Raw genomic sequence first — 25,967 nt, 5'->3', positions numbered from 1 at the left:
CCTCCCGTCCATGGTACACTGAGTCTTGTGGTGAGGCAGTTGCCCTGAAACAACTTGCCTTTGCCTCTTCGAAGGCAAATCCAACTGAAGGCAATCTCAGTTCCTTCCACCAAGCTCGGAACAAGTGTGTGTCTACACTGTCTACCCTCAGGAGTGCCAGGAAGCACTATCTCTCCACACTCAAGAATGAACTCTCAAACCTGTCTCCTTCCTCCAAATCCTGGTGGCGTCTGGTCAAATCCGTTTCTGGTGTTTGTTCCCCCTCCATCCCCTCCCTTACCTCAAATGGCGACACAGTTGACACCGCACGTGACAAAGCCGAATGCCTCAACTCTGTGTTTGCCTCAAAATCTTGTGTCCCAAACCCATCTCTCTCTGTTCCCACCTTACACAGTCGAACCCACCTGCTCCTGGACTGTGTTCTTCTCTCCTAACAAGGTGGAGAAGTTTTTGTCAAACCTCAACTCTGATTCTGCAACTGGACCAGACGGCATCAGCCCACGGGTCCTAAAATCCTGCTCTGCCGCTCTTTCTCACCCTCTCTCTGTTCGTTTCACCCTTTCTTTTGCTCAAGGTCATCTGCCAGCATCTTGGAAATGAGGAAACATTAGCGCTTTACACAAAAAATGTGCAAAAACAGATCCTTGCAACTACAGACCAATTAGCCTTCTCCCAATTATCAGCAAAGTCATGGAATCCGTCATTGCTTCGGATATCAAATCCTTCCTCTTCTCCAATAGCTTGATCTCTGATCATCAATTTGGATTCAGACCAGGTCATTCTTCTCTGGACATGTTGCTTCTGCTGTCTCAACAATGGATGGAGGTCATCAATGCCAAACAGGAAATCACAGCTGTCTCCCTTGACATATCACGTGCCTCCGATACGGTCTGGCACCCAGGTCTGCTCACCAAACTCTCCTCCTATGGTATCCATGGAAATCTCCACTCATGGCTTGCGGACTTCCTCTCTGGTCGTAATCAACATATGGCCCTGAATGGATTTCTATCATCTCCCCTTCCTGTTCTGGCTGGAGTTCCACAAGGTAGTTTTCTGGGCCCTGTGCTATTTCTGGTCCTCATTAATGATCTCTCTGACTCTCTGGAAAATCCTCTCTATCTCTTTGCTGATGACTCCACTCTCTGCCGCTCCATTCCTCATCCCTCAGATCGGCAGTCTGCAGCCTCCTCACTCTCTGCAGACCTGGACAAAATCACAGACTGGTCAAACAAATGGAACATGTCTTTCAATCCTGACAAATCTCACACTCTTACTATATCTCTCCGAAAAGACCGACTGGAAAACCCTCCCATCCACTTTCTCAACAATCCTCTCCAAGAAGTTCTGTCACTCAAGCTTTTGGGTCTCACTATCTGCCATGATCTTTCTTGAGAAAACCACATTTCCAAGCTGGCCTCCAAAGCCAGTCGCCGACAGGGCATCCTCCGTCATGCGAATTCCTTCCTTGGCACACCTGAGCTCCTTTCCTTGGCACACCTGAGCTCCTCACCACATACAAGGCTTTCATCCGCAGCTCAATGGCATAATGTTCCCCCCTCTGGGCCGGTGCTCCTGCCTCACACCTAGCTCGGCTTCACGCTGTTGAAACCAAAGCTTTCAGAATCATTGGAATCTCCTGCGATGAAGCTATCTCTGAGGGCCTTTCACTCACTCACCGCAGGCAGGTTGGTGTTCTTTCTGTCTTCTACAGACTCCTCTCCGGCCTTGCTCCCCCAGCTCTCTCTGTGCTCTGTCCCCCAAATATTCCTGCAGGTCGCACAAGATCTGCCAGCAACCCTCTTATGGTTAAACTGCCAAAATCTAGGCTCTCTGCTCACCTTCACTCTTTCATTCCCCTTTTCTCCCGCTTCTGGAACAAACTCCCCCACTCCCTTCAATCCCACTCCTCCCACCAGGTCTTTAAAACAGCTGTTCACCACCATCTCTTATCTTCCCCCATCCAAAACCTTGATCTTTTCTACCCCCGCTAATTTACCCCAGATACACTTTTTTGAAATTCCAACTTCTTTCCTAGAAGTCCTTGCAGTGTCCATATGTTTTACACCTCTCCCACCTCCCCCCAAGCCCTCACCCTCCCACATTTCTCTCGATGTCCCTGCTCTCAAATCTTATGTTTGTGTCCTTCCCCCTCTCCCCATCTTGTCTACCGCTCCCCTTATTTTGTGTTTTATGTGTCGGTTTGACTTTTTGTGTGATGAATGTTTGCTCTTTCACGAGCCTCGATCTTGTATTTTTTTAAATAAAAAAAAGTTATGGAGGAGCAATTTGTATTTAATACATCACGCAAGCTCTGCCTAGTAAGCATGCCTTATGATCACCTCCCTGATGTCATGACTCCCCCAATGAAGGATCAGTGTTCTTGGGCCTTTAATGAGCCAATGTGGCAGTTTGTAAGTCATGCTCATTAATTATATCAAGGTCATCAAAAAGAAGACTTCTTCAGAAAATGCTAGCTTTAAAACTGGTTTTGAAGGTGCAAGTCGAGTCCACAGTCAAGCGACGGATGAGTTACATCCTTTGACATGCTCTTTAGAAGCTCTTAGGTTTGTGTATTTCAGTCTTCAATCTTCCTTTGAATGTTTTGTGATTTACCCCAAAATAACTGTCTTGTGCAAGCTCCTCCATGAGAAAAATTAACGCATTTTAAAAACACCTTTCATGCAAAACCATAATTGTCTGTACATGCACCAATTACTTGCACTTACATTTGCATTCCAGAGTTGCAATTCCTGGAATTGGATCCTCAGTATTCATTTAATAACTATCAATGTCTACAAGTGTGTAATCAAATCTGTTTGCTTTCTACCATGTATTTCAATCAATAAAGTTTGCATTGACAAACACCTTTAGAAAGAAAGAGGGTGAATCATACAAGGCCGAGTCACAATGAACCAGCTTATTCGCATTAGCACAAGCGCACCTGGTGCATGTATTCACAATGAACCGTTAGCACAAGAAAGAAAAACAGCTAAAGCAATCATTATATTTGTTGAACCAATTCAGTGATCCAATGTAAAAACCCTGTTTGAATTTTATAATAGGAAGGAAATTGATGATCTTATGTGACCATGACCTTTTGACCTCAAACAATAGGCTTCAGTGACCCAAAATGCAAACCTCTTTCAAACTTCAAGTCAATCAGATGTAAATGACTTTTTGACTTTTTGACGTCAAAAACAATAGCCTTCTAACTTTTGATTGGTGAATCAATTCAGTGACCCAATATTCAAATTCCAATCAAATTTCAAGTCAATCAGATGAACCAATATACTTGCTAATCTTTGATTTTGCAAATAAAAAAAACCAGAAAGTCAGATCACACCCAACCAAAACTTGCATGTTTTGCTTGCCGACTTACCTGGCACTTTCAGGGGCACAGTCAGGTCTATTTGGACAACAGGAATGTGATCCACACCTGGCAATGGATCCTGGTAACAAGTAGAAAAAAACAAAACACGGATGATAAATTCTGCGATTGTGCAAAGTAGAGAAATGTTCCACATTCACAAATAATCTAAGAGCTATAATGGGTTATGAATAAGAATGGTGCACGAAATAACAAACTGAACAAGTTTGCATCGCGGACAACACTAAATGTGATTAAAGGGAAATCCTCTCTGCTGTTAAACTTGTTAAGTGAAAACTTGTGTTGAAAAATGTTTTATTCGATTCCTTTTTCCAATGGTTTGAAATGTTAGTTACTACCACTAGATGAGCACAGCACATGTATGAGGATAAATAAGCATCTCAAACGTTTAATGACAGAAAACAGGCAGTGCGTAGATGAGCAAGTCGTGCAAAGTGCCTTGCGCCTGGAAGGAGAGCTCTTAATGTAGTACGGATTGTTCTCCTGCTCCTTCTTGCGTATTTCCCGCATCTGTCCGAAAACAAATCAGGTAAAATGGCAAAACACAAATAGTTAGGTCACATGCCGAGGTTTGCACTTTGAAAGTACAAAGGGAGCAGATCGTTTTTTATATTAAATGGAACTTTTGACTCATAAAAAATATTCTGAAGAAAAGACAGAATTATATTAGAGGGATGGGAGGGAGGCAGAAAAGCAAGCATTTCTCCCTTTTACCAAAAATCACAATCAACTCAAACTTAAAATGAAAAAAGAAGCCTCCAGTCTTAATCGTTTTGAAAACAGGGATAAAAGACTTACACAGCAGTCGACTTGACGCAGGCTAACTCTTCTGGTTTTTGTTTTTTTGTTTTTTCTTTGATCCAATATGGCTGCCAGACCATGTGACTGATGATATCATAAATTTACATTCTCCAATATAATCATTGTGTAGATCACGCTCAAGAAATTTCTAAATTATCGGACTAAGCATTGTACTTAAATTATGACATTATAATGAAGGCACTAATGACATCATCGTTAACGACACTTATTCTCCCTGTGGAGATCTTTACAATGTGCTATGCTTAAAAAAAAATTCCATGGAGCAGTGTCAGAGATAGAGGTCAAAAGTTTTTCGGTTTTTCCAAGATGACACCCGTACCACGTGAACTATGACATCATAGTTATCACTAAAAATCCTGCATGAGTAGACATGCTGTGGTGAAAATCTAGTGCCAATCGCACCAAAGGTTGCCAAGAAAATGATGAAATGAATTTAAACAAGATGGCGCCAATACCACGTGACCTATGGTGTCATAATTATCACGAAAAAGAATATACACGAGTAGACGCATACTATGGTGAAAATTTCCTGGCAATCAGACCAACACAAGTTGCCAAGAAAATGAACTTTTAAAATGCAGACACATACGACATACGTAAGTACATATGCACACGGTCGCTTAACCCCACTTTTTGCTTCGTGAACACAGGGTAAAAAGACATGCAAAACAAAAACTGGAATTCAATAAAACAAAGAAAAATGCAAATATGAAGCCCTGCACATTACTAAGGAAGATGTGAACTACCTAACGAGATGTGCAACACACCTTAGCAATCTCCTCAGGTTTCGGCTCAACTCTCAGAGTCATGGTCGACCGGGTGTCCAATCCAGCCAAAGACTGACATGGCCACGTGCTCTCAGCCTCTTCCTCAGATGAGCTCTCACCCAGCGGCTCGTTGATCCAAGCATCCAAGTCCAACCTAAATCAGCATAGCATAACATAAACATCCAGGCTACAACATTGTGAGGATGAACACCAAACTTTGGAGGATTAAGGGGCAAGCTGATCGGATGTCTCTCACCCTTCGGGGATTGGAACCTTGCGCTGAGCTTTTGGGGCAACCGGATTGAGTTCGCCAAGGAAGAGGGAATGCACCTCATTCACAATGCTGGGTTCGCGTGCACGCAGCTTCTGAACGTAGCGTACGAGCTGGAGCGCGCAAGATGCCTGGGAAGTGCAAAACAATTGTATGGCAATGGATACAAGAAGTAAGTGGCAAAAGCTCAAAAACTGATGCATTCTTCCATTGTAAAACAAAATAATAGGATCGAGGGAGTTGGGGAGTTAATTTGAGGAGGGCAAAATATCTATATTTTGTGTGGGGGAGCAATCTTTAGCCCTCATTTCCTCCAATGAAAAGCGTTTGATTCAACATGTGGATGCTGTTGTTGATTCAATATGTGTATAGACCGTGGCCCAAAATTGGCCAACATGTCCATCAAACTTGACTCCAAGCAGCATTTAAATGCAGAAGTGAGGGTGATACACGCTCACAACAAGAAAGAGCAATCAGAGATTGCAAACCCTCGCCAGGATGTATTTTCAGTGGTTTTAAGGCTTTTGTGTTAAAACAAATATGGCGGCCGAACAACGTGACCGATGACGTCATCATTATTTTTTTTCTTCACCAATTTATGCCTGCATGACGCTCAAGAAATTTCATCTTGATAGGATGAAGTTTTGTACTTGTCGAATTATGACGTCATAATGGAGGCACCGATGACATCATCATTAACATATTGTTATGTCGGGGGGTAAAGGAATATCGAGAGCCAGGTAGATCTGTATAGGTAGGCACTCGACTGTCGTGACAGGGAATCTACCTGTAATACGTTCTATGTTTAGCCTGGTATGTCGGTATAAGCTGTATTGGTGTCCCCGCCACGAGGGAGCAGGGCGTGCTAAATAGTGCAGGGATTATGGATAAGATTCCTTTGTTCGTCGTCCCCTCTGTCGCCAAACCTGTGTCCCCTATGGCAACGCACTCATTTAAACACTTAGATAGGTCCTTGGTACACATTAAATAATTCCCCTCCCTTACCACAATGACTTTGGAAAACGGGCAGGAAGCCAGACCGGGGCACCGCCGATGGGGCCGCAGCCAGCCACACCACCAGCTGGCCTAGCAACCAGCCTCGTGGCAGGCTATAGCCACGCCCAGGGAACGGGTGATTGGTTGGAGCGGGAGGCACTCGACAAATGGAAGAAAGCCAGCGAGTGTGAACGTTCTAGAAGACGAGGGTCGCAGCGCTGGTTGGAAAAAGCAAGGCCTGACATCACAGGGCGAGCAGTAAAACTGCCGGCTCGCTGGAATTGCACTCTTCTCTGCTGGCCTGGGCTGATTCGTTTCCTTCCTTCCTCCCATGCTCTCTCCGTTCCTGTCTCTCTTCGTGCCTCGTGTTGGAGATCGGCTTCGCGTGGAGATCGCTAGCCCTGCGTTGGTACGGTGTGAGGTGCTTGGTGCGGTGTGAGGTGCTTGGTGCTCGGAGCTTGGAGCGGTGCTTTCAGTGCTGTGAGCGAACGGACCTTGTGTGCGACCGACGAGGAGTTTGGACTTGGAGCGAGGCGTGCCGTGCAGCGGACGAGGCTGGGGCTAGCGAGTTGGCTTGTGGCCTGGCAGAGCGTGGGCGAAGCGGACGGAGGGTATCTTCACGCCGGAGCTCGGAGTCGCGTTTGACGGCGGACACGACTACTGACAGTTAAGGCCGCACCCCACAGAACACTACACGATGGGACAGTTATTTTATTAATTCATTTTCCTCTGTCTCGTATTTGCAAGTCGGCCTCTCTGAGCAGGATATCTCAAAATTGTGGATGGATTCTGATGAAACTTGGTGGACAGGTTGGTTGGGTGACAAGGACGAACGATTTTCGTGAAGATCAGCATTGAGAGATGGGGCCAAAACCGATATGTAGCAGGACATTTCAAAAAGTCATGAACAGGTTATGACAAAACTTGGTAGATGAGTTGGGTAGGTGACAAGAACGAGCTGATTCTATTTTAGTTTAGGTCCGGATGCAGATCCAGTGGGATACAAACGTAAACCGCTCGGCCTGGTGGAGTTATACCCATTACCGAGTGCCGTTCTAGTTTATCAAGAAATTGTTTGTCGGTGAATAAATCATATAATCTTAGGTTAGAGTGGTCTACACACCTTCCCCTTTTCAAGTTGTTGAATTTGAATGGGCAAGAGTCCACTGTGTTTCAGCTTTTTTTTTTTCACACATATTAAAATGTCAAAAGCATCACCTATGATGAAAAGGAGAGCAGTTTGCAGGTCAATAATCACTCACCCTCTCTTGAACCTCAAGGTTCCCACTCTGGAGAAAAGCTGAAAGTCGATCGAGCATTAATTGGCTCGGATCAGCCATCTCCTCAGCCGGTGGAGTATCGGGCAGCTGGTCAGCATCTTTTTCCTCACTACACCCATTGGATCGCAACAGAAGACCAGCGTAGAGCTTTAGAGAATTGTGAAGGTACACAGCCTGCGTTGTACTGGGAAGGCTGCAGGCACGAGGTTGTAACAGGGCCTCTAATGCTCGTCGTGAATCCTGTAGATGCCTGTGTACGTACACATGATGCACATCATTCACACACATAGGAGGCAAAGACACCACTATAATGACAGATAACAGGACAAAGGGTATAATACAGAGGGGCAAACGCTACATGACAACATGCTGCAGACTTACTGTGCGAACTCTCCACAGATCCATGCAGCGGCATAAAGCACGTCGGACATGCCATTTCGCTGAGCACAACTGGCGAGTTGTGGGCCATCCTGCAGAAGCTGAGCCATCTGCATGACGGCAAACGGCCGCACAGCACGCACGCGGATCGCAACGTCAAGCAGCTGAGCTGCGATAATCTTGCCATGCCGCGTGCCCTCCGCTCTTGTCAGTTCCACCAGCACACTCACATACCTGCAATGCAATGGCACCGGTCACTTCTCACATTAAATATGAGCAAGTAACCTGCTATCCACAGTCACAAGCAATTAGTCAATCACCCTTTATTTAACATCTTCAATAGCCTGGCCAGGGCATCCTACTTCAATTTGTTTCTTGTAACCCTCCATGGTATGTCCTTTCAAGACAGTATACCGTAAACCCTTAAATATCACGGGCTTTAACATCACGGTTATGTCCAATCGTGGGAAACCTCTATGTGCCAATTTAGTTATCGAGGCGTTTAATTTCGACAAATTGCAGGTTTTGAGCCGAACTGTGATTATCTCGCACCACTGAGCCTTTTGTTTCATACGCAGTTACACTACTGTAATGGAATGGCGCCGAAATGTAAAACGATCGATACAAGTCATTATTTTATTTATCCACTGGCTTATGGAGCTGCAGAACGATATATAAAATAAATACACCGACAGTTTACAAAGGAAACAATTTAAGTTTTAAGAGATTAATAGGGGAGGAATGGTGGGGCAGAGGGGCATGTTTAATCTGCTTCAACGCAGCAGGAGACTTCATTTTGAAGCACGTTCAAATTCAATCAAATTCATTCCATGGTTTTATTATCAAATCATTGCAGCCAGAAGCTGAGTTGTGAATGATTTACAATATAAAACAAAAAACACGATAATTTAAAAAAAGTGCACGTATGTTTATTTCAATTGTGATGCATTTATTTTGCCCCCCTCCTTCCTCAACATTTTCTCGAAGCCCAGGAACATAACCTCCTGATTCACATAGGAAATTGGTTTTAACTATCACGGTTTTGAACATCGCAGCATTTTCCAGGAACGTAACCCCCGCAATATTTAAGGGTTTACTGTACTGCTTTGCTGTAGGCTCTGCATTTTAAGCAAGTATATATTTAAAACATATCCAACAGTGATGCTTATGATGCTGCAGATGTAAAGTTCTCCTTATATGTTGTCTTTGAAGAGATCTCTCCTCCACTCATCTTAATGAGTGGTTTTCAAAAAATTGCATTAAGAAAATACTTACAATAGTCAAAAACATGCTTAGGTTTCATACAATAGCCGAAAAATACACACATTTCAAAGCGCTCTGTTCTTCAGAAAGGAATGCAAGTCTGGTTGGCCCACCTGCATTTGCCTTGTGAACATTAAAGTATCCTACAACTTTCAAAAAGATAAGGAAATTGTGCAACAGAGCCCTGCTTAGATTCTCTACCTTTAGATCAAATAAGGTAAACAAGTTGATTATTTTTTTCTTCGTTACAATACCACAAATGTATACAGAGTTTAAACATCAGATCAAACATGAGCATTCAAAATGGTCCACTGTGAATGCTCCATCTTTGTAAGAGCCAACCATTCAAAATTGGTGACATGCTGGTAGTTGCTCTGACTGCAGATATCAATGATCTTGGTGAGTAGTTCGTCTCGGTATGCCGTGCCTTCTGCTTTGTCCATGTGCACCATCAGCTTGCGTACAATTTCCATCAGATTTTTCTTGCTCACCTGACGCAGACAACATGAACAGCCATTCAAACCAACCAGGTCAAATGTGTCACACATGCCTTTTCTAGTCTTGAGCTGTGACGCCCATGTAAACGCCAGCGAGATGCAGCTTGCACAGGATAGTCTACCATACCATGCCATAAAGGAGGTCAAGTGAACGGAGGCGAATCGACTCATCCTTGTCATCGAGGCACTGTAACACCAGGTCCTTGTGTGCCTGGACTGAGCGTGGATGGGTACGTAGAATCCTGGACATGGCTAACAGCCCAAGGTATTTCACTGAAAAAAGCATACTTAATTAATAAGTAGGAATTCAAAAAAAATACATTAAAAAGAGAAGGGCAAAGAAGATTAGTTATGGCGCAGACACCTGACAGTTATGGCAATGAGAACAGGATATTAATGATGGATGGGGACTGTCATCTCTACTGCTTTTTAAAGATTCAGGGAGTGCAGTACTCATATCTAAAATCTGAATTGGTCTTTGCAATCAGTTCAACGGAATTTGACTATATCTATACACTCACGAGCGAGCACACACATACACACACACACACACGAAGAATGCCTTTGGCTGGAAATGTAAAGGATATTAAAGTTTGGTTGAGTCAGGAATATAAATGTTCACTTTAGATCGAAACTTACAATTCTGGTCAGAATCCTCAATGAGAATGCGAAGTTTCTGGACACAAAGCTACAGAGAAGAAAAAACAAAAACAAATATTTCTATTGACAAATAAATAACAGATGTTTAATTTATACCTCCTTTTTCTCAGAAACAAGGTTGATGTAAGCAGGGCATTAAAAAATCCATCATTTTCCACCAAGATTCTCCGAGAGGAAACTGCTACGTATTTTTATGTAAATAACGCATGGGCTACAAGTTATATTCGTTCAAAAATTGCAAATGCAGGATATACTCGTGTGCGGGTTATATGGTATTTCACTTTATGACACGTGCCATACCACAGGGAGGCAAGTTAATTATCAAGGATATAAAAAATGAAGCAGTTTTTTTTACAAGTTAATTGTAATACATAGTTTTATTACAGTTCTTTCGCATATTTTACCTACACACACACAAATTTATATATATGTAAAAATACATACATATATATATATATATATATATGTTACTCTCCGGGCTCCCTCCCCCCCCCCCCCCCCCCCGTACGTGATTTGTGAATATGGGTTCTTTCCTTCAGAGTATTTGCTTGTTTCTTTGATTTTCTTTTCTCCCCCCTACCTCTCACGAACATCTTACCCTTTTTGTCCAGCGTTTTGAAAACAGAACAAACAAATAAACAAACAAAAAAAAATTTGTATTAATTCTTTCTCTCCTCCCGGACACGTGCTTGTTCGCTCTCCTCCTCGTCTCGACTTGTGCCCCGCCCCCTATATCTCGTTTTTCTTCCACCTCTGCTCCTGCTTTCTCAAATCACGTTCTCACTTAGAGACTTTTCCCAGATTGTTTTTCATGGTTTTGTTTAAATATTATTTAAATATGTTTAAACCGCAGCCGTGATGCTGACGCCGCCCTCCCTCCCCCCCCCCCCCCCCCCCCCCCAGAAATTTCAATGTTTTAAACGTTTCCCAGTGTGTACCCTGGATTAGAATAGGTACACCGTATCCCTGCGTGTCGTAAGAGACGACTAAGAGGGTTGGCGTCAGGAAGGGCATCCGGCCATAAAATCATTGCCTCAAAAAGAGAACCATGACAATTACAACTACATATGGGCAGGGTACAGCCCGAAGTGGAGATCGGTTTCTGAGGTTTGGGACATGGAATGTAGGGACAATGACAGGGAGATCAGGAGAAGTGGTGGAAGTATTGGTCAGAAGAAGAGTGGACATATGTTGTGTGCAAGAGACGAGATGGAAGGGAAGTGTGTGAGAATGGTGAAGGGTAGGCAGGGACAGAAATACAAGTCAATGCACAACCTCATCACGGCATCTTGGAAAAATCCTGGGTACGTTATATTGATGACATCCAGTTCATCTGGTCAAAATCCCCCCGTAGTCTCACACAATTCCAAAATGAATTAAATTTGATTCATCCGACCATCAAGTTTACATTCGACAGCTCACAGTCCGAAGTTCACTTTCTAGACACATCACTCACGCTTCAAAATAACAGACTCGAAACAGAACTATACACCAAACCAACAGACACTCACTCTTACCTTCTCCCTTCTTCATCTCATCCTAAACATACAATTGCAAGCATACCATACAGTCAAGCACTCAGAGTAAGACGCATTTGCTCAACAAAAATGGCAGAAGAAACTTCTCTCTGCCAATTAGAAACACACTTCATTGCAAGAAACTATGACCCTCACTCTGTGAAAGAAGCAATAAACCGAGCAAAACACATACCGAGAGCAGACCTTCTGACTTACAAACCCAAACCTGCAACTAACCGTGTCCCACTGGTAACCACCTACTCTGCTACCTCATCCCAATTGCCAAGTATTCTGAATAAGGCCCTTCCTCTCCATCAATCAGAAACACTCGGCACCACATTTCTTCAACCTCCACGAACATCATTTCGACGTGGTTGGACACTCAGGGACCTCTTGGTAAAAGCAAAGCACCCACAGCCCCACAACAAACAAACTAGGATCCCTGGCTTCTATAAATGCACAGCAAACAAATGTATTATTCACAAGCATTTACTAGAAGGAAACAAATTTTGTAGTTCTAGCACTGGACAAAAATTCGCCATCACCTCCTATATGAACTGCAAATCTACATGGGTCATATACCTAATCACTTGCCAAAGGTGCAACAAACAATATGTTGGAAAAACTGAGAATACACTCTACACACGATTTAATAACACCCCGGTCAGAAATCAATAACTTCCACACCAGTCAGGGCAAATCTCTACCTTACACGATACACTTTAATCAACCGATCACTCGATAAATGACATTCAAATCTCTGCCATTGAATCAATCACAAATCGATCACACACCACGATTCTGAAACGTGAGTCCTTTTGGATACATAAACTTCGGACAAAAATCCCTCATGGTATAAATTTTGATGATTAAAGCATGTTCCTACATCAACCCAATCAAATTGTTAACCGTAACCCATTCATTCATTCATTCATACATTCACCCATTCATTCATTCTACCTTTATATGTCATTTATATAAATATATAAATATATTATATGAATATAAATGGGATATGAATATATGCTTGTGTGTTTATGTATGTATGTATCTCTATATTTGTATACAATTTGTATATATATATATATATATATGCTTGTGTGTTTATGTATGTATGTATCTCTATATTTGTGTATATATATATAGTCATGTGAAAAAGTAAGTACACCCCATGTAAAGTTTTGACTTTTTCAACATATTTCAACATACAGCTATTTGATCTCATTTCAACAATATTGATCGATAAAGGTGATATAATACAACAAATATCATGAAACATTTACATTTTGTAGTCCATTGTATAATTTAAATAAACATAAATGCAAATTTTGCATGTGGAAAAAGTAAGTACACCCTTGGCTCTAATAGGTGGTATTGCCCCCTTTGGCAGAAACAACCTCAAGTAGGCGTTTCTTATAACTGTCTACCAGTCTCTGACATCGACTGAGAATTTTTTTCCCACTCCTCATGCAGAATTCTTTCAGCTGTGCAATGTTTGAGGGTTTCTTGCATGCACAGCTCGTTTCAAATCCCCCCACAACATCTCGATGGGATTTAGATCTGGTCTTTGACTTAGCCATTCCAGAACCCTCCATTTTCTTTCTTTTCAGCCATTCCTTGGTGGATTAATGGTATGTTTAGGGTCATTGTCATGTTGCAAGGTCCACCTTCGGTTGAGCTTCAACTTTCCGACAGATGGCCTCACATTATCCTCAAGCACCCTCTGGTACAATGAAGAATTCATAGTGGATTCTATGATGGTGAGCTGCCCAGGCCCTGATGCAGCAAAGCTGCCCCAAACCATAATATTTCCACCACCATGCTTTACAGTTGGTATCAGGTTCTTGTGGTCAAATGCTGTCTTTGGTTTTCGCCAAACATGTCTCTGGTACTGTGGCCAAATAGCTCTACCTTTGACTCATCTGTCCAGAGCTCATTGTTCCAGAAGTGCTGGTCTTTGCCTAGGTGTTCATTGGCAAACTTTAGTCTTGCCCTGATGTTCTTTCTGGCCAGCAAAGGTTTCCTCCTGGCACACCTCCCATGCAGATCAAATTTGTGCAGCCTCTTTCTCATGGTAGACATGTGCACTTTGACATCAACAGTGGCAAGAGATACCTGTAGGTCCCGTGATGACATTCTGGGGTTCTTGGAGACTTTTTTCAGCATCTTGCGGTCTGCTCTCGGGCTGAACTTGCTGGGGCGGCCTGGCCTGAACAAGTTGGCAGTTGTTTGGAATCTTCTCCACTTGCAGATGATCTTCCGGACAGTCGAATGATTGATTTCAAATTGTTTGGAGATCTTTTTAAATCCCTTCCCAGACTCGTACGCATCTATAACCTTCCTTCTGAAGGCCTCAGAGAGCTCTTTTGATCTAGGCATGGTGACGCCACACACATCAACAACAAAGAGCAAACCAAAGTAAATGTCTGAGGTTTAAATAAGACAGGTTCCTCAAGATCCTCTCTCAAGATGTTCTAATCATTTGCACCTGAGCTGGTGCGCCTGATTCTAATTTTAGGTGTTTGAAGTAGTGATAAATGTAGGGGTGTACTTACTTTTTCCACATGCGAAATTTGCATTTATGTTTATTTAAATTATACAATGGACTACAAAATGTAAATGTTTCATGATATTTGTTATATCATATCACCTTTATCCGTCAATATTGTTGAAATGAAGATCAAATAGCTACGTGTTGAAATATGTTGAAAAGCCAAAACTCTACATGGGGTGTACTTACTTTTTCACGTGACTGTGTGTGTGTGTGTGAGTGTGTGTGTGTGTGTGTGTGTGTGTGTGTGTGTGTGTGTGTGTGTGTGTGTGTGTGTGTGTGTAATGTTACCGGTAGACTCCTAAACGGAGAGGCTCACGTACTTGATATTTGGCACAGACATGGCCATTGAGCCTGGGACGAACATGGCGACCTAAAAATTGATTTCATAATATTTTTTTACCATATTTTTACCTCAGCGCGAAATATTATGACCGGAATCTGACCGGTAGCAGAGCAGCGCGCTGATTCGCTCAGAGCGATCACGTGATGTTCGTTGCCGCCATTAACTTCGCACGTATTTCAGAGCGAAAAGCAATTGCGTTTTTGCCGGGTACTTCTGCATGATTAGCATGATTTAGCATGATTTAGCATAGATAGTAGCATGTTTCACGTAGATTTTTTTTCAGCGAGCAGAAGTACCCGTCATTGTACGAATAATATATAGATAGTGCCGTGTAGGGCGGAGTGATGCCGCTGTGGGAGGGACCGAGCAAGGTAGCTGTGGGCGGGACCGAGCGAGGTCGCTGTGGCGGGACCGGGCGAGTTCGCTGTGGGCGGGACGAGCGAGGTCACTGTGCGTGGGACCGAGCGAGGCAGCTATGGGCGGGGCTGAGAGAGGTCGCTGTGGGCGGGCCGAGCGAGGTCTGCGTTAGTGCGTTGCCGTTGCCTGGTATAAAAAGATGGTGCTTGATGCTCTCTGCGTCAAGATACGGACTTGATGTCCGTATCTTTACAACAGACATTCCAATGATGATGATGATAAATGTAATACCACTCAAGGAAGGCCCACAACTCAAGAGAGTGGAAAAAAACAATAAAATGAACAAAAATACGGGGAAGGAGAAGCAACCACTCAGAAGAATGACAGAAAATCATTTCCCTTAAATTTACCGTGTTCACCAACTAGCACGACCAGATACAGGACACCAAAATAATTTCCCTTACACATATCGTGTCCACCAACCAGCAAGCCCATACCACTTACCTCTGGATCAAACTGTATTTCAAATATTCAAACGGTTTTTACATGCTGCCGTCTCCTAGCAACCAATGAAAGTTTCAAAAATATTGTAGTACATTTATTTTTTAATAATGTACCATATTTACGGCAGTATATTTATTTACGCCATGAGTAAGGAAGGAAAATTTCCAGCGCGCTGATTCGCTCATTCGCGCTCATTGATGACGATCACGATCACGTGATGACGTGATCACGAATGATGTTCGTGACGCGATCACGTGATGTTCCTTGCCGCCATAAACTCACAGCAAGTAGCATAGATTTTAGCATGATTAGCATTTAGCATGATTTAGCATAATTTAGCATGATTTAGCATGATTTAGCATAGATAGTAGCATGTTTCACACAGATTTTTTTTCAGCGAGGAATATTTTTCACGGATTCTGACCGGTGGCAGAGCAGCGCGCTGATTCGCTCAGAGCAATCACGTGATGTTCCATCTCTGCCGCCAGTTGGCTTCACTTTTCTATATATTGGCTTTCACTGAGCGTTCTATATATTGGCTTTCACTGAGCGTTCTATATATTTTCAATTCAGTGCGCCGACTCGCTCACGTACTTGATTTGTGGCATAGACATGGCCATTGGGCCTTCACGGTGTAATTTGTGCGAGGCTTTTGTCCGAGTGAGCTTGAGTCGAGAGGGCGAATGTACGGGTTGGGAATGTACGGGTCTCCCTTCCCCCACCCGGCAACGCCGGTACTGGAGGGCGTCACAGGATCGGTGAGTCTCCAAAATCCGCTTCGTGCTATTGCGAAGATTCAGGACGATGTCGCGATTGTTGTGCTGCTCTCCGACCATGAGAACTGCAACGTCATTGTTGACTGGCCCTCCCCTCCCCCCCTCTCCTCCCCCCTCCCCCCTCCCCCCTCCCCCCTCCCCCCCTCTCCTCCCCTCCCCCCCCTCTCCTCCCCTCCTCCCCTCCCCCCCCGTTCCCCTCCCCCGCCCGGCAATGCCGGGTACTTCTGCTAGTATATATATATATATAACTCGTAACATTATATATATATATATATATATATATATATATATATATATATATATATTATATATATATATATATATATATATATATATATATATATATATATATCTATCTATATCTATATATATCTATATCTATATATATATATATATATATATATATATTATATATATATATATATATATATATATATACAATTGCAAAGCTATTCAAGGACCCCGGTAAGTCGTGACCATAAAGCCCACAAGGTTCCGGAAAAGTAATGTTACGAGACCGTAAGGTTCCGTAAAGCCCACAAAGTCCTCGTCTTCTGTGTAGCTGTGAAACAGCTGTAAAGTAGCTCAGAGTCTGTGTGGGGTGTGTGTTCAGTTACCAAGTTTCTTGAAGAGTACTCGCCAAGTGGCATAAGCACTCAAGCAAGCATTGCACTCAAAACGGCTTGGCAAGCTGCTTGGTAACTGAATACATGCCTGTTCTGTCACAATTCATGTCATCACTCTCATCCTCTTCTACAGAAATCAGCCCACTTATTCGTAAACTTTCAGTTTGAATTCGGCTGTGAAACTTGAAAGTTTTCTCTTATTTTTACTTATTAATTACCACAATATCACAATAAAAAATTATCAAAAAACAATTTCATTTAATTATCATAATAACCTATTCTCAAAATATTCATTTTAATGTCAATTGGTTATTTACTGCAGTTATATTTGACAAGAGCCGTTCGTTGGCCATTGACGACTAAGCCATGCCGGTTGCTGGAAATATTGAGATCTCGCATCTCCCGGTCATGTGGAGAGGAAAGCAAGGGTGTTCAGTTAACAAGGAGCTATAGCTAGCGCTTGCCAAGACAGCCGCTCCTTATCAATTGTTTTGAATGGAGTGCTTAAGCCATTAGGTGAGCGCTTTACAACAAACTTGGTAACTGAACACACCCCTAATATGTGGGGTACACCCACATGCAGGTTATACGTTCCTGAAATTTTCCAAGAGCACTTTTTTCTCCAGGTGTGGGGTATGACAGAGGGCTGGTTATTTGCGTGAAAATACGGGAAATTACAAGCCAAAAAACATACCCCTCATAAAGAAACAAGGTTTGGCAAACCCAAAAGAGTCAAAAACTCCTGCAACAAAGAGAAATACAGCTGAGAGTATGAAGGTCCTGCTTTAGTAAAAGTAAAGGATTGTGCAAGCATGGGTTTCATCTGAACAGTGGATGGGGTGGAGGGGGAGAGATAACAATTGATTTTAAACAGACAGCGAAAAAGAAAAAAGATGACAGAAAGTGTGAAAGCGGAGGAAAAAGAGTAAGATAAATTGTAGGGCGGATTTGGCTTACCTGAATACTTGCGCTGTGGTCGGGCATCCCTGAAGACAGGGAAATGAGAACTGTGAGCAAGGGAGCAAAGGAAAAGAGAAAGAAGTAGAGAAGATAGAAAGGTTAGCAGCAAAGGAGTCGTGAGGAAAGCAACTGCAGGCGCCTTGCATGACCGGGTTAGGCTCCAGAATCCAGAGGTCCATGGTTAAGCTTGTGCACAATTCTGCGCTGTTGCATGTACGATGAGGGTTTCGGCAGAAACAAGCTCCAGCTTTACTGGCCTTTAAAAATTGGCAAAGGAACTTCGTGGCATAAACAAGAGCTTTACAGCATGGAAGAGAGCACCGAGAGCAATTTGCGATGAATGAAGCAAGGATGAACATAAGCCAATGTTGTTAAACATGGGAAAACACCAATAATTTGTCATGAATGGGAAATGCAAAATGTGTCATGCATGCAAAGACCAATTCCGCACAGATACGAGATTACCAAATCAAAACAGGCGTACAAAAGAAATGACGATGAAGGGTTAGGTAGGATATCGATTTTGAGGAGAAATATACGGAAAGAAAATGAAAGATTGGTGAATGACAAAGGAAGTAAATTAAGGAAATCTTGGAAACATTTTTTTTTTAAGAAAGACACAAGATAGAGAGTTATACCTGCTATAACAGTGTTCACGCACTCGTACAACAAAGACATCGCTGAAGTGCTGCAAGTGAAGAGAAGAGAAAAACGATTTGTTAAAACAGCATGAGAAATGTCAGACAGGCAAATAAATAATGGGGAAAAAACAGTGTAAAATAAATAATTCTGTAGGTTAGCAAAACAAAAAATAAACTAGAAAGCATATGAAAATGCAAAGCCCGTCCACATCCGTTTGTATTTAGTCATCTTCTTCTTCTACCGTGTGCTCAAAATAATGAAAACAGTTTTTTTTTAATACAAAATGATAATTGATGATTTTATGCAACCTTGACCTTTGACCTTTTGATCTAAAAAAAAAAATAAACGACTCCTGCCTTTTGATTCGTGAACCAATTCAGTGATCCCATATGCAAATTCCTGAAATTTTAAGTCAATCGGGTGCAAATTAGTGATTTTACGCAACCTTGACCTTTTGATCTAAAAAACAATCGGCTCGTTGCTTTTGATTGGTGAACCAACTCAATGACCCAATATACAAATTCTTAAAATTCCAGGTCAATCAGATGCAAATTGACAATTTTATGTGATGCTGACCTTTGACCTTTGAACCAAATTATTAATTTGCCTTCTCTGTGTTGTCATAATAAAGGTTTGGTGAAAGTTTGATGACCATAGCTCAAATGGTAAAAAAGTTATGGGCCAGACAGACAGACAGACAGAGAGACACAGACACAGACAGATACACACACAGACAGATACACACACAGACAGATACACACACACACACACACACACACACACACACACACACACACACACACACACACACACACACACACACACACACACACGATTACAATATCCCGTCTCCTGCTGTGCAGGGTTTCTTTAACGTTTCTTATCATTTATTAACATTATTACAGCATAACAACATAAATTATCTATCTATAATTCCAGTAATCTCTGTACGTCTGTACGTTTGTTTGTTTGTCTGTGACCGCTGTTTCTCGACAACTACCGGTCCGATATACTTGAAACTTGCCAGGTATATTGCTGGGGACCCGAGGATGTGCCTTTTCAAGGTTTCATATTAATCGGACAATTACTTACCGAGCTATGTCCAAAAAACGATTCAACCAATCAGAGAGCAGCGAACGATCGCGTGTGCCGAACGTGGAGGACACACTCTGCCTCGGATGGCACATTTGAGAGCGTATTCATTTATTTCACGTTTGCAAACTATGTTGGCGTTAAACTATGTTTTAAAACTAATAAAACCGAATTTGCGATTCATTCGCTTTCCTGCGCGTTTGTGCACGCGATGGCGATTTCTTTACCAAACTCCGGAAGCCGTTCGCTTTGGACCAAACCATTGCATGTAAATAGAGGGGGGGGATTGTCACCGTACTCGCAAGCCGTTCGCTTTGGACCAAACCATTTCATGTAAATAGAGGGGGGGGATATAATTTTAGATATAGATATAGTACGGGCAATGCCCTAGTTATATTAATGGATCAAACAATTCAAAAGCAAAGGAGCAATATCTAACAGCTGGTAGAAGGGTGACCCATCTGAAACTTTTCCAAGCATCTCCAAGTTTCTGAAAGACAGCTTATTTTGCAATGTAACTCAATTACAAGGTTCAAAGCAGGGTGAAGTCGATGGCGAGCCATCACAAATCCCCACGCTTCACAACTAAAGCAAAATTTCAAAGATGGCAAAAAGTTCCCTAAGGAATAACTCAATATTAAGTTTTGAGAAAAAAATGTTCTGTTTTGACCCATGTGATCCAAGGGGCATGAACTGGGGATCAAATCCAAAAAATCTTTACATACTACTGTGTTCAAAAAGTATCCGACCTTTATTTTTCGTGCGTAAAAAAAAAGAAGCTAGGGAGGCGTTGATTGGTGCACGTATGTAGGCGATCCTAATGCGCACCCGTGAATTTTTTCCCACCTGCAGAAGCTGTCATTCGACGGCAGACCGCAGATGAGTGAGGACATGTAAGCGAGCGCCATCGGATTTTCGTTTTTGACAAAATGACGGAAAAACTTGAACAACGCTACTGCATCAAATTTTGTGTAAAGCTTGGCGATTCCCAAGTGGAAACGATCCGCAAGATTCAACACCGTTCATTCCATTATGAAGGAGGATTTGGGCTTCAGGAGAATCTCAGCGAAGTTCGTACCAAAGCTGCTAACGATTGAGCAGAAGCAACTCCATTTGGAGATCGCACAGGACATGCTGGAGACTGTGAACAGCGATCCCAGCTTCCTCAACACAGTTATCACTGGCGATGAGTCCTGGGTTTATGGGTACGACCCAGAAACCAAGTTGCAGTCATCACAATGGAAGCATCCAACATCCCCGAGACCAAAAAACACAAAATTTGATGCAGTAGCGTTGTTCAAGTTTTTCCGTCATTTTGTCAAAAACGAAAATCCGACGGCGCTCGCTTACATGTCCTCACTCATCGGCGGTCTGCCGTCGAATGACAGCTTCTGCAGGTGGGAAAAAATTCACGCGTGCGCATTAGGATCGCCTACATACGTGCACCAATCAACGCCTCCCTAGCTTCTTTTTTTTTAACGCACGAAAAATAAAGGTCGGATACTTTTTGAACACACTACGTATTTGATAATGGTGATTACATACACAAAGCATCATTTAAAATGTGGTAAAATGTGCCTATAATTACATTTTTGTTTATCTTAAAAAGCATGGGGAAAATAATAAAAATATATACAGTGCATTCAGAAAGTATTCAGACCCCTTCACTTTTTTCACATTTTGTTATGTTGCAGCCTTATGCTGAAATCGTTTAAATTCATTTATTCCCTCATCAATCTACACTCAATACCCCATAATGACAAAGAGAAAACAGGATTTTAGAAAGTTTTGCAAATTTATTAAAAAGAAAAAACTGAAATATCACATTGACATAAGTATTCAGACCCTTAACTCAGTACTTAGTACTTACTTGAAGCACCTTTGGCATCGATTACAGCCTCGAGTCTTCTTGGGTATGACGCAACAAGCTTTGCACACCTGGATTTGGGGATTTTCTGCCTTTCTTCTCTGCAGATCCTCTCAAGCTCTGTCAGGTTGGGTGGGGACCGTCAGTGGACAGCCATTTTCAGGTCTCTCCAGAGATGTTCGATTGGGTTCAAGTCAGGGCTCTGGCTGGGCCACTCAAGGACCTTCACAGAGTTGTCCCTAAGCCACTCCTGCATTGTCTTGGCTATGTGCTTAGGGTCATTGTCCTGTTGGAAGGTGAACCTTCGGCCCAGTCTGAGGTCCTGAGCACTCTGTTTCACGTTTTCATTGAGGATATCTCTGTGCTTTGCTTCGTTCATTGTTCCCTCAACCCTGACCAGTCCCTGCTGCTGAAAAACACCCCCACAGCATGATGCTGCCACCACCATGCTTCACTGTTGGGATGGTATTTGGGCAGGTGATGAGCGGTGCCTGGTTTCCTCCAGACATGACGCTTAGAATTGAGGCCAAACAGTTCAATCTTGGTTTCATCAGACCACAGAATCTTGTTTCTCACAGTCTGAGAGTCCTTTATGTGCTTTTTTGCAAACTCCAAGTGGGCTTTCATGTGTCTTTCACTGAGGAGAGGCTTCTGTCTGGCCACTCTGCCAGAAAGCCCAGATCAGTGGAGTGTTGCAGTGATGCTTGTCCTTCTGGAAGTTTAGCCCATCTCCACACAGGATCTCTGGAGCTCAGCCAGAGTGACCATCGGGTTCTTGGTCACCTCTCTTACCAAGGCCCTTTCTCCCCCGATTGCTCAGTTTGGCCAGGCGGCCAGTTCTAGGAAGAGTCCTGGTTGTTCCAAACTTCTTCCATTTTACAATTATGGAGGCCACTGTGCTCTTAGGAACCTTCAATGCAGCAGAAATCTTTTTGTAGGCTTCCCCAGATCTGTGCCTCGACACAATACTGTCTCTGAGCTCTGCAGGCAGTTCCTTTGACCTCATGGCTTGGTTTTTGCTCTGATATGCAGTCAGCTGTGAGACTTTTTAGACAGGTGTGTGCCTTTCCAAATCATGTCCAATCAATTGAATTTACCACAGAAGGACTCCAATCAAGGTGTAGAAACATCTCAAAGATGATCAAGAGAAATGGGAGGCACGTGAGCTAAATTTAAAGTGTCACAACAAAGGGTCTGAATACTTATGTCAATGTGATATTTCAGTTTTTTCTTTTTAATAAATTTGCAAAACTTTCTAAAATCCTATTTTCTCTTTGTCATTATGGGGTATTGAGTGTAGATTGATGAGGGAAAAAATGAATTTAAACGATTTCAGCATAAGGCTGCAACATAACAAAATGTGAAAAACGTGAAGGAGTCTGAATACTGTCGCGCGGACCCTTCCGGTTAATACCAGGGAAAGAACGGCTTTAACGGAGGCGACGATCAATACGGATTTTACTATCAAACGTGGGAAGAGAAGAAGGGAAGAGAAAGAAGCGGGAGTGCGTAACTGTGGAAGGCAAATGAACTCAAACGGCACAAGATTTGCAGGGAACGGAAAATAATACAAGGGTTTATTTGCAAAGGTCGGGACAGGGAAACGCGATATTAAATAAAAGTCCTAAATTTGGACGTCCCCACAACTCACTTCAGAAACGAACAAGGGAAGATGAATTAATAAAAGGAAACGTCGTGTCCTTGTAAATGTGAGGTGTGGGTGCAGCCTTATCTCGTCTGTCGTCTTGTATTGTCTGCCGTCCAAACACGGCTCCTTCCGGCCCCGCTCGCGTGCCACCACGCCTCGCTCCAATCGATCGCACACCACGAGGTCCCTCGCTCCGAAAGCACCGCTCCAAGCACCACGCAGATGGCGAGCCAAGACCACGAGGACCTCTCAAGACCAAGAGGAAAAGCGCAGAGAGCACAAGGCAGCCAGGGGGGGACGTGCTGCGCAAGAGAGTTCAAACTGCAAGAGAGACGTGCTGCGCAAGCAAGAAGAGCCGGATGTGCAAGACCGCAAATGTCGTTCGCCGCCCCCTCATATAACCTTGCGGCGGTGACGTCAGCCTTGGCACGCCACCCAATCAGTGCCCTCCACCGAATCACAGGCCTGTGGCGTGGTCATAGCTCGTGCTACTCGATGTGGCTAGGCCTGCCGGAGGTGTAGCTGGCTGCAGCCCATGCGGCGGTGCCCCGAACTGGCCTCTTGCCTTTTTTCTTCCGAAGTCCGTGTCAGGGAAGGGAATTATTTAATGTTGTACTAAGGGCCTGTCTAAGTGTTTAAATGAGTGCATTGCCATAAGGGACAAAGGTTTGATTACCAGGTGTGACACACAGGGGTTTCTCTTTAATCCCTACACTATTTAACACTCGAACATCCTGGTATGTTCACAAGCAGACATCTTAACCTGACAAACCGGACTAACATAGAACTTATTACAGGTAGATTCCCTATTGCGACAGTCGAAGCATGTTACCTATTCAGATCTACCTGGCTCTAGATTTTGCTCTACCCCCAGACATAACAATACATTCTGAATGCACTGTATACAATGTGTACAAAAGCAACTTGTTTCTATATGAAGCCTTTTCTTTGATTTTTATACAATTCCATACCCCTGGGCCAATTCCCCCAAAATTTGCTGTACCACAACATTTACACTCACAGGTCAACATCACAATAAAAACTTTCAATTATTAATCAAATTGATGTTAAAGCATGAAACAACAGCGTTTTGGCCGATTGATCGCCGTATGTCAGGTGTACGCTTTGGTGGGGAGACTGGTGAGGCTTGGCTTGCGCCGTTGCGCTTCAGTGTTCGTACGGAATTCACTGTCTGGAATCAAATCACTTGCATTTTAATTTGTAGGAACAGAAGCTCATGGTAAAAATACTACGATATAAAAAAGGAAAAAAAAGTTTTATTCTGGCATTGGTTGAAAGAGCTCTAAAATAAGGAATGTGTCGAGTTGTTGCCTGCACATGGCGCTTAAAGAAAAGAAGAGAGTAAAAAAAGAAGAGAGAAGAGAATAAAGAGAGTACAAACAATTGTAATATCAGCAATGTGCAGGATTATGATTATCACAATCAGGCACTGCAACTTAGATTGAGGCCATTCAATCGATTTATATAGGCTAAATATAATGCAAACTTATCTAAGTTCCGAGTTTATGCGTGACCCTGCTAGGTTTCTCCCAAAATTACCGAGCCGAATCCAAACTACTTTTTGAGTTTTTGTTACAAAGTCACAGCCCCACAATTACTCTCATCCTCGTCAACGAGGAAGTGCAGCAACAACTCACACCACTCACCTCAGCAGCCTACCTGTGTATGAGGTTTGTCAATGGTTCAATGAGTTTCTTGCCAAGTCGTGGCTCCAGAGGCGTCAATGCTCCAAACTGTAGCCAAAGCCAGATAACAACAGATCAATTTGACCATTCTTCACATATATTTGACCATTCTTCACACTGCAGCATCATAAACAAAATACAGCAAATCACACTGGTTTAGTTTCTCAACATCTTAACATTAAATTGAAATGACGTCAAAATGACAAAATAGCTTACTTGGTTAATGAACATGTTAATAATTAAAAGGGAAGGAAAAATGAGTGATCATAAAAAGGTTTGAGGGCTATTAAGACAGGTAAATGATACGAGTTAGAGCTGCAGTCGAAGAAAAGGGAAGGAGTTACAGTACCTATAGAAAGTCTACACCCCCTTTTGAAATTTTCACCTAATGTTGCCCTATAACCTGGAATTTAAATGCATTAAGTCAGGCTTTTTTCACCTTTATTTACACATCGTAACCCACAACGTCCAAGTGAAAAACAAATTCTACAAATATCAGAAAATTAATTAAAAATACAAAACTAGATTATCTTGGTTGGATAAGTGTCCACCCACCCCCCCCCCCCCCCCCACCCCCTGAGTTAATACTTGGTGGAAACACCTTTGACAGCAATTGCAGTTGTGGAGTCTGTTGGGGTAAGTTTCTACTAACTTTGCACATCTTGATTGGGCAATATTTGCCCATTGTTCTGTGCAAAACTGTTCAATCTCAGTCAAGTTACGTGGGAAGTGTTGAGAACAATCGTCAAGTCATGCCACAGATTTTTGATTGGATTTAGATTGGGGCTCAGGCTGGGCCACTCAAGGACATTAATATTTTTATTCCTTAGCCACTCCAATGGAGCTTTGGCTGTGTGGTTCAGGTCGTTGTCATACTGAAAGGTGAACTTCTGTCCCAATTTCAGCTTTCTTGCAGAAGGCAGCAGGTTTTCCTCTTGGATTTTTCTGTATTTTGCTCCATCCATTTTCCCTTCTATCCCAACAAGTGCCAAAGTCCCTGCTGAAGAGAAACATCCCCATAACATGATGCTGCCACCACCATGCTTCACAGAA

The 25,967-nt window shown here is 42.8% G+C and overlaps 1 protein-coding gene across 5 annotated transcripts in view; it reads right to left on the bottom strand.

Moving 5' to 3' along the window:
• The window catches only part of AP3D1 (adaptor related protein complex 3 subunit delta 1), a 100,133-nt gene that overhangs the window by 47,180 nt on the left and 26,986 nt on the right, over positions 1–25,967 (bottom strand). For 3 of the 5 annotated variants that reach the window (XM_068108307.2, XM_068108324.2, XM_068108333.2), the window contains exons 8-19: positions 24,889–24,962; positions 18,598–18,647; positions 17,957–18,006; positions 10,302–10,350; positions 9,790–9,935; positions 9,508–9,656; positions 7,906–8,136; positions 7,507–7,774; positions 5,234–5,379; positions 4,978–5,131; positions 3,827–3,898; positions 3,380–3,449 (exon numbers count right to left, since the gene is read on the bottom strand). In XM_068108307.2, coding sequence (XP_067964408.2) covers positions 3,380–3,449; positions 3,827–3,898; positions 4,978–5,131; positions 5,234–5,379; positions 7,507–7,774; positions 7,906–8,136; positions 9,508–9,656; positions 9,790–9,935; positions 10,302–10,350; positions 17,957–18,006; positions 18,598–18,647; positions 24,889–24,962 — 1,459 coding nt within the window. The remainder of the gene's footprint in view (positions 1–3,379; positions 3,450–3,826; positions 3,899–4,977; positions 5,132–5,233; positions 5,380–7,506; positions 7,775–7,905; positions 8,137–9,507; positions 9,657–9,789; positions 9,936–10,301; positions 10,351–17,956; positions 18,007–18,597; positions 18,648–24,888; positions 24,963–25,967) is intronic. The other 2 variants (XM_068108314.2, XM_078767853.1) reach the window with 1 other exon arrangement.

The sequence above is a fragment of the Myxine glutinosa genome, chromosome 1, assembly GCF_964187855.1.
Source record: "Myxine glutinosa chromosome 1, kmMyxGlut1.1, whole genome shotgun sequence".
NCBI lineage: Eukaryota > Metazoa > Chordata > Myxini > Myxiniformes > Myxinidae > Myxine > Myxine glutinosa.
The sequence above is the reverse complement of the archived record's forward strand: the minus strand, read 5'-3'. Positions and strand labels throughout refer to the sequence as shown.